Source organism: Bufo bufo, chromosome 2, assembly GCF_905171765.1.
Source record: "Bufo bufo chromosome 2, aBufBuf1.1, whole genome shotgun sequence".
NCBI classification, from domain to species: domain Eukaryota; kingdom Metazoa; phylum Chordata; class Amphibia; order Anura; family Bufonidae; genus Bufo; species Bufo bufo.
In genome coordinates, this window is record NC_053390.1 from 502,979,858 (window position 1) to 502,995,117 (window position 15,260).

Below are 15,260 nucleotides of genomic sequence, written 5' to 3' on the forward strand. Positions count from 1 at the left end.
TTACAGACATTAGCATCTAACTATCCCCAATGGGGCTCATAATCTAAGGTCCCTATCAGTATGTCTTTGGAGTGTGGGAGGAAACCAGAGTACCTGGAGGAAACCCACACAAACACGGGGAGAAAATACAAACTCCATGCAGATGTTATCCTTGGTCGGATTCAAACCTAGGACCCCAGCGGTGCAAGGTACTAGTGCTAACCACTGAGCCACCGTGCTGCCCACTGATAACACCTTCCCCGTGTACAACTATCAGTGACTGACAGCTATCCATGTATACACACTTAGGCCTCATGCACACGACCGTATTTTGTTTCCTTGTCCGTTCCGTTTTTTTTGCTGATAGGATGCGGACCCATTCATGCGATGTCCGTTCCGTAGCCCCGCAAAAAAAAAAAAAAAAAAAATAGTGCATGTCCTAAGTTTGCGGACATTGATAGGCATTATTACAATGGATCCTCAAAAAAACAAACAAACAAAAAAAAACAACGCATACGGTCGTGTGCATGAGGCCTAACACAGAGAATGCTATCAATCACTGGTAAACACCTCCTCCCTGTACAACTATCAATGACTGACAAATATCTATGTATACACACTTACACAGAGAATGCTATCAATCACTGATAACACCTCCCCATGTACAACTATAAGTGACTGACAGCTATTTATGTATACACACTTACACAGAGAATGCCATTTCTGATACCTCCCCCATGTACAACTATCAGTGACTAACAGGTATGTATACACACTTTGGGCTCATGCACACAAACATATTTTCTTTCCGTTCAGTTTTTTTGTGGACTGTATGCAGAACCATTCATTTCAGTGGGTCCTCAAAAAAATAAAAATAAATGGAAGTTACTCTGTGTACATTCCGTTCCCATATGTCCGTATTTCCGTTCCGCAAAAAAATAGAACATGTCCTATTATTGTCCGCATTACGGATAAGGATAGTACTTTTCTATTAGGTGCCAGCTGTTCCGTTCCGCAAAATACACACGGATGTCATCCGTATTTTTTGCAGATAATGCTATAAGTCACTGATAACACCTCCCCTGTGTACAACTATCAGTGACTGATAGCTATCTATGTATACACACTTACACAGAGAATGCCATTTCTGATAACACCTCCCCTGCATCCAACTGACGAAATAGCAGAGAGATAAATTTATAAATTAGAAGTGTTACTAAATCTTTTCCCATAAAACTATGTATCAATCTGCTCAGCTCCTCCTGCTTTATAATATGCTGGCAGCCGATTGCACTGCATTTCATGGTGACAGGTCCTCTTTAAGTATGCATTACCGTGTTTAAGGTTTAGCATAACAAAATAATAAGAAAATAAGGATCTTTGTGTTAGGCGACCAGATCACAACATCAGATAAACTGCACTTTTGGCCACTTGCAACATGCGCTTTTGGTTTGTAGTGCTTGCAGCATAGTAATCAGAGAAAAAGTTACAAAACATCCATATGAAAAAACATCTTTCTAGATAAACTAATAGTACATTTTTATGTGTGTAAATCGGCACAAAAATGTCATACAAAAGGTTGTATCGTGTATAATAGACAAATAACACATCAATATTCCTTGGCAATTCTACGCTACCTTACGGTGTGAATATGATGGGACATCCTGAATGCAGTAAGATGAGAAATTAAGTTTATACAGATGCAGATGTGAATGAATGGGGGCTTATGCCAACATTATTCCAAAAACTGAAGTTGCTGCCAGTGTCCGTAACCAACTACCTTTATAAAGTCATAATCTCTAATACAATATACCATTAATTAAAAAGATGCCTCGCTTTTTTACATGGCAAAATTCTGTGATCAGTCATAAACTTGTACGTAGAGTACAGTATGTCAATCACTGTTCTGTATGAACAGTCCAAATGAGCAGTATATACAGACGTATGAATGACGATTAGTAGTTCTGACTGCTACTAATTGTGTATTTAATATCAATAGAAACCAGAACTAGCAGTTAGTTTTATGGGGAAAGATTGCATTTTTTCTAATTTAAATCTCAGCTTTCTATGCTTGGGAGTCCAGTGGGAAGTCTGGATAAGGGTGCATACAGAGACCACCTACTGGACTCCTAAGCATAGAAAGTGCAGAGATTTTAATGAATAAATTAGAAGTTTTGCTGACTCTTTAAACTATAGATCCATCTGTTCCACTTTCTCTTTAACAAGCCTCCGGCAGATCAGACACATTGTTCAATGTTTGTAAGAGTGCTGCCTTCTCTTCACTGTTTACCTGCTCGCCATTGCAACAGCAGCGGTGAACAGGTGTAATTACAACTACACTGTCCCATTCTCTTCAATGGGACTGCTCCTTCCTATTCACTTGAAGCCAGACAAGTGAATGGGACCGCGTAGTTGTAATTACACAAGCCCACCACTGCTGTTCCGACGGCAAGTAGGTAAGCAATGAAATGAAGGCAGTGCTCAGTATGAGCACTGCGTTCTCTTCAAACATCTGATTGGCGGGGGTGCTCCCAGTTGGACCCCCGCTGATCTGATACTGATGACCTATCCTGAGTATAGATCATCAATATAAAAAATAAATAAATGACAACCCCTTTAAAAATAAACACACAATTTTTTAAGATGACCTGGGTTTGTTTCAAATAGAGATACTGCAACATGTTGAACAGGAAAAGACCAATCTTGTGCACAGCTAGAGCACCAGCAGTTTAACTGGTGTGCATAAATATAGTACTGTATATATCGCCATATGTATTAAAGTTTCAACAGTAAACAGCATTTAGCTATGCTATGAAACAATGAGGTCAGATCACGGAAAGGAATGTTTCATGCTACCCTGTAGATATAACAAAGCAAGAGATAAAACAGGGAGGGAAAATGTAACTGGTTCTTTACTTGATATTGCAGGACTGATCAAGATAAGAACTGGTTCCTAGTGACAGTCTATATAGCAGAACTGGGCTCGGTTGTAAACCAGTTTATTCAAGAAGTCAACTTGCAGTATTTGGTCTCAAGTTCACTTTTGAAGCTCAACTGCAATTGTCAAGCTTTAGTTTGGCAAAATAACTTTAGAGCTCAGTAGCTATGAGACGAATAAGGGACAGTAAATACAAATGAATATTTAAAATGCACTTTTTTTCACAGGAATTCCCAAAGTGTAGAGATAGTTGTGTGGCTGGGACGACTCCCTGGGAAGTCAGGGGCTGCCATATAGGTGCTCGCACACACAACACACTCTAGGGTCAATTTCGTAGGAAGCCAATTTGCCTTTTTGTATATTTTTGGAGTATGGGAGGAAACCCACGTAAACACGGGGGAGAACATACAAATGCCATGCAGATGTTGTCCCTGATTGGATTCGAACCTTGGACCCCAGTGCTGCTAACCACTGAGCCACCGTGCTACCCAGTATGGCTAAACAGTCTTGGAGAAAAAAAAAAAAAAAAGAAAAAAAAAAAGATAAAAAATAAGAAAAATGCAGGAAACTGGTGTAAAATATTAAGGTATTCTCTTCCCACAACAATATTTTATGACCTGTTGACAGGATTGGACATTACTTATATAATGAAGTTAAATGTAAAATACATTAAGAACGTGAAGCTGATCTTAAACAAAACAAAAAATGCACACACAGGCACTTAAATTTTTAGTTTCTGATCCCCCGCTGTCTGTGACTGCGGGAATCAGAAACTTCAAAATGACAGATTTTTCATTTTAACACCCCCCCCTGCCGCCCTACTGTAGGGGTGCATCAGGGGGGCTTCAAATGGAACATGGTGTAAATAAACCAGTCCAGCAAAATCTGCCTTCCAAAAACCATATGGCGTTCCCTTCCTTCTGTGCCCTGCCGTGTGCCTGTACAACATTTTTCGACCACATATGGGGTGTTTCTGCAAACTACAGAATCAGGGCAATAAATAGTTTTGTTTGGCTATTAACCCTTGCTTTGTTACTGGAAAAAATGGATCAAAATGGAAAATTTGCCAAAAAATGTAAATTCTGACATTTTATCTCCATTTGCCATTAACTCTTGTGGAACACCTAAAGGGTTAACAACGTTTGTAAAATCAGTTTTGAATACCTTGAGGGGTGTCGTTTCTAAAATGGGGTCATTTTTGGGTGGTTTCTATTATGTAAGCCTCACAGTGACTTCAGACCTGAACTGGTCCTTAAAAAGTGGGTTTTGGAAAATTTCTGAAAAATGTAAAGATTTGCTTCTAAACTTCTAAGCCTTGTAATGTCCCCAAAAAATAAAATGTCATTCCCAAAATGATCCAAACATGAAGTAGACATATGGGGAATGTAAATTAATAATAATTTTTGGAGGTATTATTATGTATTATAGAAGTAGAGAAATTGAAACATATTTTTTTATAAATAAAAATGATTTTTTTTTTACTCCATTTTACCAGTGTCATGAAGTACAATATGTGACGAAAAATGGCCTGGATAAGTAAGAGCATTTTCAAGTTATTCACACAAAGTGACACTGGTCAGATTTGCAAAAAATGGCCTGATCCTTAAGGTGAAAATGAGCCCGGTCCTTAAGGGGTTAATATTAGACAAATGTATTCTGGTGCATAGACCTTTATAAAGTATTGGAGTATCGTAAATCCTGCGCCAGTGCACCTAAAATACTGTCTAGTTTAAGTTTGGTGTAGTTCTATTCCTAAAATGAGCCAACGGCGGATTGGGTATGTGCATTGCCGCTTCATTCATCTCTATGGGACATTTTGGGGGTCCTTGCTGGGTATGTGGACCCCATTCTCATGATCGATGGGGGTCCCAGCAGTCAGACCCTCACTGATCTAGTGAAGTGCTAATGGACAGGCATGCATTATCCCTCTCCCCAACAGCCAGGTCTTTGCATAGTGGGTTCTCGGTTTACCGCACAGCAGCTAATAGAATAGTTGTCTGCTTGTCTGGGAAGAAGCAGAGCCTCTGCAGTATCATGGCGGTATAGATAAGAAGGCTCCTCCTTGTTTAAGATTGTAACATTAGGGACACTTTTGTCAGCTGCCTGACAGGGAAGGGAAGATTCTGTCCAGAGCCTGCCCCTAGCAGAACAGATTAGCAGCAACACCAAAGGAAATCGAAGGCAAAATCATATGTGAACGAAACACAAACAGCTCTTTTTGTGATAACTGTCATAATAATAATAATAGATGGCAGTAACAGAAACTAGAGGAAAAGTGTATGTAATAGTAAATTTTTATCAATCCTGATCTACTTTACATAGAAGGTAATGTGAGGTGAAATACTTTTGAAATAAAACAAGCTCTTACTTAAAAATGTTGTGAGTATGCTGCAAGGAAGGTCAGTGGCGCAATGCCAGTTTGAAGAAGTAAAAGAAGAATTCCTGCTCTTACACTGACTGTACCTAAGTACCAGTGACTAGAGGTGAGGTTCTACCATGTCTGCTGTCCTCTGAGTTGTAATAAGTATCTATATGTGACACCGTTACGCCTACCTGTACTTGTAGAGGAGAGTCTGCAATGTTGATGTGTAGCAGTGAATACTTGATTGTTGTCCCTATCCTCCCTGAGGAAGAAAGGCGATCCTTTCGAAACATGTCGGATTTTTGGTCCACAACAGCTCCTGTAGATGTAAGCTAGCGCGATGTCACCGGCGCTCGGATTTGGAGCGCAAGCTTTTTAGAATAGTAAACGTGCTGCCGGCCGGGGCACGTTTTCCAACTACACAGCCTGACTGCTTCCACTGGACTGGAGGATCGGGACAACTATCAAGTATTCACTACTACACATCAACATTGCAGACTCTCCTCTACAAGTACAGGTAGGCGTGGCGGTGTCACATATAGATACTTATTACAACTCCGAGGACAGCAGAAGTGGTAGAACCCCACCTCTACTCACTGGTACTTAGGTACAGTCAGAGTAAGCGCAGGAATTCTTCTTTCTTTGAAATACTTTTCAGTTAAAAAAAAAAACGATTATAGCAGTGATACAATATTTCTGGATAGCCAATAAAAGTATTAGAACACAAAAGTATTTACCACTGATTTTCTCACTAACACGGAATTATAGTCCACAGTCACTGTTTTGTGAAACCCCACCCATCCAGTAAGCCTTACCCCTTTTTTGAGCAAGTTTGTACCACTTTTTAGACCGATTTAAGGTGCAGACAGTCTTATATTTACATCTGGCAGCGAGAAGTGGAAACTTTGATGCCTAAAGCCATTTAGCTGTGAGAGTTGTAGGGCTTATAATGGGGATCATTTTAATACAATTTTTGAATGGTTTCATCCTAGAATTGAATAATAAAAAATAAAAAAAGTTATTTGTAAAATTGCTAAAATAGTTAGGCGTTATTCATACATTGATTATTTGGTATTAGAATTTTAAAGCCAAAACTAGGACTGGATCCTAAACAAAGCAAATATAGTGGAAAGACTTATAATGCTCTTCTTTGCGTCAACTCATTCAAAACTCTGATAGATCAGCAGACATCATAACACTTGAAGGAGGTTTTGTTCTCATCATGGATACGGTTGTTCACTGGTCCAGTAGTCCACTGGTACACAAAAGTAGCTGGCATTTAAGCATCTTGAGAAAGAAGTCATGGTTTGAAATGAAAAGTCAATGGGGGAATTTATGACTCCCTCCATTCCAGAATTCTGACTTCAAAAAAAAAAAGTAGCAAAATATGGCTTTTGCAACTTTTTGTGCTAACTTGGGCAAAAATCTTGTGATTTTTTTAGGGGGGATTTCTACACCACTTTTTGAGAAAGTTAGCTATGCTACTTAGTCTCACGCCATATGTATTATCACAACTTTTAAGCCACAAATTCACTCCAGTAGAGGGTTAGCGTAAAAAAAAAAAAAGAACAATAGAAAAAAAAAAACTGGAGTAGCATTTTTAGACAAAAGCATTAGGTTTAAAGATGTGCCAAATTTAACAAATGTGCCATCTGATACATTTTGGACAATGCACTCCAATGCAGACTAAAGTACAAAGGACTTTAAATATTACCCTCATTATAAATTGCCCCCAATGTATGCATGCAAGATGAAACCATAGCTCTCTAGTTAAATCAACAAACAGAAGCAGCAGGTCTAGAATGCAGTTGTGAATGCATGGTGATGGTACTGTTACTTTTGGGGTCTATGTGGAAGTCAGTGGCACTGGAATGCTGTACTGGTATATGAAAGAATGGATTCTACTAAGTACCAATAAAACTAAAATAAAGGTTACAAATTGTAACAAAGTCATGGCCCAAAACATAATGAAAAATCTTTTCATTTTTTGAAAAGGTCTTCACAGTCCTTGAATACAGTATAGAATATTACTGAAAATCTAGACCTTAAAATATGCTGTGCAGCCAAAACTGCCAAAGGCCAGCTTATACATGAGTTAGCTGTCATCCCAAAGCCTCTTTTGTCCACAGCTCTTATCAAATTCCACAACTGAATCTGAGTCCAGCGTTCATGTTCATTTTAATGAGGAAAATGGAATGAGCTGTAGCAGACCGTGCTGGCAAAGGTTTATCTCCTGTGGCAAATAAAGGGTTGGGCATGTTGAAATGCAACTTACATTTTCCATCTTTCCCCAATATTTGCCATCAGCGTAAAGTGAAGGCCACATAGATTAAAAAAGCATAGGGTTATTGCAGTTTGTTTACCAGCTATTATTTACCAGAGCTGAACCCGGACATATCCCCATTTTCACCCAGGCAGCCCCCCTGACTTGAGCATTGGAGCAGTTCATGCTCTGATGCTTTCCTTTGCCCTATGCGATTTTCTGGAGTTCCGGTGACGAACCGAGCTCTCCATAGGGCTGCCAGGCGGAGACTGGGACCCGCACCTATAATAGAGAACGGCCCTGGCTCCCATTCAGTTCCATGGGGCTGACGGAAATAGCCGAGCCAGCGATAGTCTATTTTTGACAGCCCCATAGAAAACGAATGGAGGGCGCATGCGCTGTGCGCCCTCCATTTGCGGGGCTCCGTTCTCGATATAGGTGCAGGTCCCAGCCGTGGAACCCGCACCTATAAGACAATGGGGGCATATCCTAGCAATATGCCCCCATGGTCAGTGATGAGACAACCCCTTTAAGTAGAGCAAATAAAGAGGTACTTTTCATACGCATCCATTTTCTGAAATACGTAATATGTTACTTACACAGCTTGTCACATGCCTTCTCTCATATTAATTTCCATAACTACATAAACTGCTGCCCACCCATTTTTTATTTTCACCTTTATTGCAGGTTATTTATAAAGGGAAAAAAAAGTAAAAAAATTTTTTTATACACAGGTGGCGTGTATATATTGATTCTTCCAGATATGTATATATGTTCATGACAGCATTTGACGGCAACAAATCTATAGACTCACATATGAATGCAATATAAGGTATTGTCATATATCACACAAGGTTTTTAAAGAAACATTTTATCCTTCAAATAAAAAATAATGGAAATATTTGTAGCCAAATTAATAGACACAGTGGACTGTGGTATTTTCATTGTTTCCTCTTGAATAGAGAAAAGTTGATTTTTTACTTCAGCCCACAGTTCAGGAACCCTACGCTCCCAAAATGAATACATACAGTATTTATTCACATTCAATATCCCTCAGTCTTTTTGCATTACTCTGTAGGAGCCTGCTCTCTTGTCATAAGCTAACTAGGGAATTCCTAGGTTATTCTTATTCCTCATTCCTATGTTACTGTGTTTTGATGTCCCAAATAACAGCTATTATGCCACCTAGGACAACAAGTTGGTCTTCAGCTAAGGTGAAACAAGATAACTGGAGATCTCGGACCTCCATCAAATAGGTAACTAGTGCGCCTCAACTTAAGGCAGAGTCAATTTTTCTGTTTTTACAGCTGTTTTAATTTAAATATTGTATTTTTACTGGCAAAAAACTACATAAAAGGTAATTTAGAAGACAACATTGGGGGTGCTGCAGGTGTCCTTCTGCATGAGCAGTAGTACCAACATCGTAAATCTAGAATACTGAAATGCAAGCATAGGAGTGTAACATAGATGACGTATTTCCTACTCAAGGTTGAACCATAAAATAAAAAACAAGGCATGCCACTGATATCATATATAAATACAAGTACAAAGTATCAAAACCATACAATGAAAGTTAAATTACATAAAAAAGTAAAAGATTAAAAAAAAAAAATAATATCTTTTCCCTGGCCTCACACTTGAAGTCCTATAAAAAGCTTTGCGTCCTGTAGACATTTCTAGTGTGAAAGCTTTTACAAAACACTTAGTGCAACCGTAAAGTCATAACCAGCAAACAGCTCAGCTTGTTTTCTTTACAGATTGTTCTGTCTGTTCACGTTCTTTGCTCTTACCCCCTTTGTTAGTTTCCAAGTGCACATCTGCGCCTACAGAAAACAGCTGCATAGGAGTAAGATGACCCTCATCCAGTCTTTCTGGACTGGCAGCTGAAGGCTCTGACAGCCAAGAAACAAGATGGCATTTGTCTCTACTTGTAAGCTGTAGGGGATAAAATGCTTGACACTCCCAGTGTCCAGAGGCCTTGTCTTGCTCTTCACTTTCAGAGGTCTGAACAGCAATTTGTGGCACTAAGCGGCAGTGATGTTCATGGGCTGTAATTACTGATGATATACTTGCTGGTCTTGCTTGGATCCATGAGGTTTGGTGGGGCAGTCTTTCCCATAGCACGGAGTTGCCCTCTGTTTTCTGCCCTTCAGAAACACAATCACTCCCCACTGTCTCCAGCTCGTCAAAGCTAACTTCTTGCACAGCTTCCTGCTTTTTGAAGGAATCCCTTCTCTCTGACAGGTTAAGCCTCCTCATAACTACTACTTCTGAATCACGCTCATGTTTTTCTGATCCCCATTCTTTATTCCGACTACCAGTATCAGATGTACCATCTGTGCCATCAGGCGGTTCCTCCCATGGCTGAATTTCTGGAGGTGTTGTCTTGCGACCACAGTTAAAGTGGCTGCCATCTTTTCTACTGACTGTACTCTTTTTAAAAGAGGTGAACGAGGAGCTTCTGTTACCCTGCTACGTGCTCCTTGTCGTACAATGGCAGGAGGTGACAATGTTTTGCCCTGGAAAACACCATGACTGGCTCTAGAATGTCCAGGCAACAAAGGAGAAGGGGAACGTTGTGGGGAAGATGGTGCCTGATGAGCAGGCGATGGAGTGCAAGCCAGTGGAGATGGTGGAATGCTGCTTGTAGACTTCCTTCGTCCCACCTTGTAACGTTGTCCCCCGAGTTGGGTGCTAAACACTGCAGTGAACTGGCCGAATGTGACCAGCAGGTGAGCTTGGTGTACTAGAGCATGGAGATGTACTTTGAGGCGACACATTATCTAGGAAACAGAAGGGTTTTTACAATTAGTGTACAGTAAGTGGCACCGACACATGAATTCTCCTTCAATTTTAATTCTAAGTAACACTTTTTATTTGTTTGTATATTGTTCTAGCAGCACACTAGGCTAAAACGGACTACATATAGACAAATAAAAAACACCCCACCATTATTCACTAGACATGAAAGCTTCTAATCAATGCTGATCTGGGACCAGCCGATTTTCCATTTTTTTCATTTTCATTTTTTACTCCCAGGCTTCCTAAAGCCATAACTTTTCGTTTTTCCATTCACATAGCCTTATGAGAGCTTGTTTTTTGCAGAACAAGTTGTACTTTCTAATGGCACCATTTATGGTTGCATGGGATGTAGTGAGAAGCGGGAAAATAATTATATTAATAATAATAATAATAATAATAATAATAATAATAATAATTTCAAAATTAAAGTTTAAAAAAAAAAATCCTATGGGGGAAAAAAATCAACTAAAGAAACCTAAATGTACATAAACAAAAACATTAAAAAATTATACATAATTTACATAAAGACCCATACAGTAAAATGATCACCTTACTTATCTTTTATAGTGAACAGCTGTTTCATTATAAAGATCTCATGCACACAACCGTATTTTTTATCTGCATCCGATCCACATTTTTTTGCTTTTTGGATGCGCCCATTCTTTTAAATGGGACCATAAAAAATGTGGACAGCACACCGTGTGCTGTCCACATGTCTGTCCCCCCCCCTACCCCCCCTCCAAAAAAAGAGAACGTCCTATTTTTTTCTGTTTTGTGGACTAGAATAGGCATTTTTACAATGTGACCTTGCGAAAAGTGTAAGGTGCACACAAACCACAACCTCCGTTTTGCGGCTCCGCAAAACAGATACGGTCGTGTGAATGTAGCCTTACCCTCATAAAAGCCACAATAAAAAGAGATCATAGTATGCCCTGCAAATTGCACCAATGAACACTACCATTTGTCAAGACCTCACACAGCACCAGAGGGAAGGGGGAAAAAAATATGCAGCTACCTAAAAATATATATAAAAAAAAAAACATTTTTGTGCAAAAGTAGTAAAACATAAAAAGTACTATTAATGTAATTGTACTTACCTGCAAAATAAAGTTATGCCACAGCGCAAAGTGAATACAATCAATAAAAACCCCAGAAAATAATTGTCATTTTTGTCTCCCACCATCACCCAAATCTCACTCCCCAAAAATTTGTAAACGTTATACAGTACAGGTGTGTGTGTAAACGCACTTAAAATGCATGTGGAAAAAGTACTATAAATTTAATAAAGTAAAAAAAAAAAACTTTACAAAAAAAATTGCGTCAAAAACCGCGGCATAATTTTGAGGCGTAAAAATCTGCTTGGATTCAGCGCTGATTTTTTTTAAAATTTTTTACACGTGTATTTTGAAAATCAGCCATGTGAACTGACCTTTACGTTGAGCTCCCTCTCTTCTGCTTAAAGTCCTTGCTGGATCGGAAGAGTCATATGCTTTCTACACTTAAAGGGGTTCTCTTCAGTAAATTACATTTATGATGTAGGGAAGTTAATACAAAGCACTTTCTAATGTATTTATATTATAGATATGAATCCAGCCCGCAGAGGAGGCAATATTTCATCACATTATACACTGCTCATTTCCATGGTTACGACCACCCTGCCAATCAAGCAGAGGTGGTCGTGCTTGCACACTATAGGAAAAAGCCCTGGCCTATGTGCACTACCATGGTCCCAAAGGGCTGGTGCTTTTTCCTATAGTGTGCAAGCACAACCACCACTGCTGGATTGCAGGTGGTGTTGTAACCATGGAAACGAGCAATGTATAATGTGATGGAAAAATAAATCAAGCCGGCAAAGGAAGCAATATAGATAATAAACAGTATATTAGTAAATGCCTTGTATTAACTTCCTCTACATGATAAATGCCACTTGCTGAAGTGAGACCACCCCTTTAACTCCTTAAGGACACAGCCTTTATTTCACCTTAACCCCTTCAACGACCGCAATCTGTATATATATGTGATAGCTGCACATACCCCGTGCAGCAACCACGTGTATAGACGTCAAGCCAGCTCTTTAATTCCAAGCGCTGGCAAAGCGCTTGGATTAAAGCTTCTGCTCTGTCCTGCTGCTGTCACGGACAGCATACAGTCCAGTAATGTCGGCAAGGGACCAATCAGAGTGGCCCTTGCCGACAATCGATCCGATTGGTTAGTCTGTGCAGACTAACTAATCGGATCGTGTAGTGAAAAAAATGCCGGTTTCAGGCTCTGATCTGCGCTCTGCAGATCAGAGCCTGAAATCAGGTAAAGTGTCCTCGTGCCCCCCCCCCGTCTGTGCCCCCCAAGCGCTTTTCTCCTGCCTCCTGCGGTCGCCCCCTCCCCACCCCATACATTCCTCCTGCCCCCTCAATGCTGGCCGTGACACACTCAATGCTGGCCCTCAATGCTGCCCCCATGCTGTGCGGTCCCCCTGCTGTGTGTGATGGCGGCGGCTCCATTCCTGAGCCGCCGCGATCAGCAGAGAGGGTCAGCTCTATGCTGACACTCTGCTGTAACCCCATAGACTGCCGCAGAAGGCGGCATCCATGGGTTAATAGAGGGAGGGGGCTCCCTCTCTCCACCTTCGGGGCTGCTGCAATTGCAGCGCCCGATGGCTGTTGCCACCTACAGGGCATCTGATTGTATTATACTTTGCAATTCAAAAGCATTGCAAAGTATAGTACAGCCATCAGCCCAACTGGATCTTCAAGATCCAGAGGGACTTGATTAAAAAAAGTGAAAATAATAAAAGTAAAAATAAATAAATAAATATGTAAAATTAAAAAAATAAATTGCTTTTTCCTATAAAAAAATAAATAAATAAATACACATATTAGGTATCACCGCGTCCGTAACGACAGTCTCTATAAATACACTGCTCAAAAAAATAAAGGGAACACTTAAACAACACAATGTAACTTCAAGTCAATCACACTTCTGTGAAATCAAAACTGTCCACTTAGGAAGCAACACTGAGTGACAATCAATTTCACATGCTGTTGTGCAAATGGATAGACAACAGGTGGAAATTATAGGCAATTAGCAAGACACCCCCAATAAAGGAGTGTTCTGCAGGTGGTGACCACAGACCACTTCTCAGTTCCTATGCTTCCTGGCTGATGTTTTGGTCACTTTTGAATGCTGGCGGTGCTTTCACTCTAGTGGTAGCTTGAGACGGCGTCTACAACCCACACAAGTGGCTCAGGTAGTGCAGCTTATCCAGGATGGCACATCAATGCGAGCTGTGGCAAGAAGGTTTGCTGTGTCTGTCAGAGTAGTGTCCAGAGCATGGAGGGTGCTACCAGGAGACAGGCCAGTACATCAGGAGACGTGGGAGGAGGCCGTAGGAGGGCAACAACCAGCAGCAGGACCGCTACCTCCGCCTTTGTGCAAGGAGGACAGGAGGAGCACTGCCAGAGCCCTGCAAAATGACCTCCAGCAGGCCACAAATGTGCATGTGTCTGCCTCAAACGGTCAGAAAACAGACCTCCATGAGGGTGATATGAGGGCCCCCGACCGTCCACAGGTGGGGGTTGGGCTTACAGCCCAACACCGTGCAAGACATTTTGGCATTTGCCAGAGAACACCAAGATTGGCAAATTCGCGCCCTGTGCTCTTCACAGATGAAAGCAGGTTCACACTGAGCACATGTGACAGACGTGACAGTCTGGAGACGCCGTGGAAAACGTTCTGCTGCCTGCAACATCCTCCAGCATGATCGGTTTGGCATTGGGTCAGTAATGTGTGGGGTGGCATTTCTTTGGAGGGTCGCACAGCCCTCCATGCTGCTCGCCAGAGGTAGCCTGACTGCATTAGGTACCGAGATGAGATCCTCGACACCCTTGTGAGACCATATGCTGGTGCGGTTGGCCTGGGTTCCTCCTAATGCAAGACAATGGTAGACCTCAAGTGGCTGGAGTGTGTCAGCAGTTCCTGCAAGATGAAGGCAATTGATGCTATGGACTGGCCCTCCCGTTCCCCAGACCTGAATCCAATTGAGCACATCTGGGACATCATGTCTCGCTCTATCCACCAACGTCACGTTGCACACAGACAGTCCAGGAGTTGGCAGATGCTTTAGTCCAGGTCTGGGAGCAGATCCCTCATGAGACTGTCCGCCACCTCATCAGGAGCATGCACAGGCGTTGTAGGGAGGTCATACAGGCACGTGGAGGCCCACACACTACTGAGACTCATTTTGACATGTTTTAAGGACATTACATCAAAGTTGGATCGCCTGTAGTTTGTTTTTCCACTTTAATTTTGAGTGTGACCTCCAAATCCAGACCTCCATGGTTAAAAAATTTGATTTCCCATTTTTTTATTTGTGTGTGATTTTGTTGTCAGCACATTCAACTATGTAAAGAACAAAGTATTTCAAGAAGATATTTAATTAAATTAGATCTAGGATGTGTTATTTTTGTGTTCCCTTTATTTTTTGAGCAGTGTATATCACATGATAGGACCCCGTCCAATAAACACCATAAAAAAAAAAAGGTAGTAAAAAAAAAAAGCCATTTTTGTCATCTTACATCACAAAAAGTGCAACAGCAAGCAATCAAAAGGCTTATGACCCCCAAAATAGTACCAAACAGTTACCCCATGCCCGCAAAAAAATGATACCCCTATAAGACAATCGCCCAAAAAAATAAAAAAGCTATGGCTCTGACTATGGAGACACAAACAATTTTTTTGGTTTCAGAAATGCTATTGTGTAAAACTTAAATAAATAAGAAAAAAGTATACATATTAGGTATTGCCACGTCCGTAACGATCTGCTCTATAAAACTGTCACATGACCTAACCCCTCAGATAAACGCTGTAAAAATAAATAATAAAAACTGTTCCAAAACAGCCAATTGTTTTGGTCACCTTGC

General features: G+C 40.7%; 1 protein-coding gene across 1 annotated transcript in view; it reads right to left on the reverse strand.

The window, feature by feature from the left end:
• Nucleotides 1-8,261: 8,261 nt before the first annotated feature.
• The window catches only part of MAST3 (microtubule associated serine/threonine kinase 3), a 163,412-nt gene continuing 156,413 nt past the window's right edge, over nt 8,262-15,260 (reverse strand). The window contains 4 exon segments of the mRNA XM_040417822.1: nt 8,262-9,938; nt 9,941-10,228; nt 10,231-10,254; nt 10,257-10,325. Of these exon segments, the coding sequence (XP_040273756.1) occupies nt 9,280-9,938; nt 9,941-10,228; nt 10,231-10,254; nt 10,257-10,325 (1,040 nt within the window). The 3' untranslated portion in view covers nt 8,262-9,279.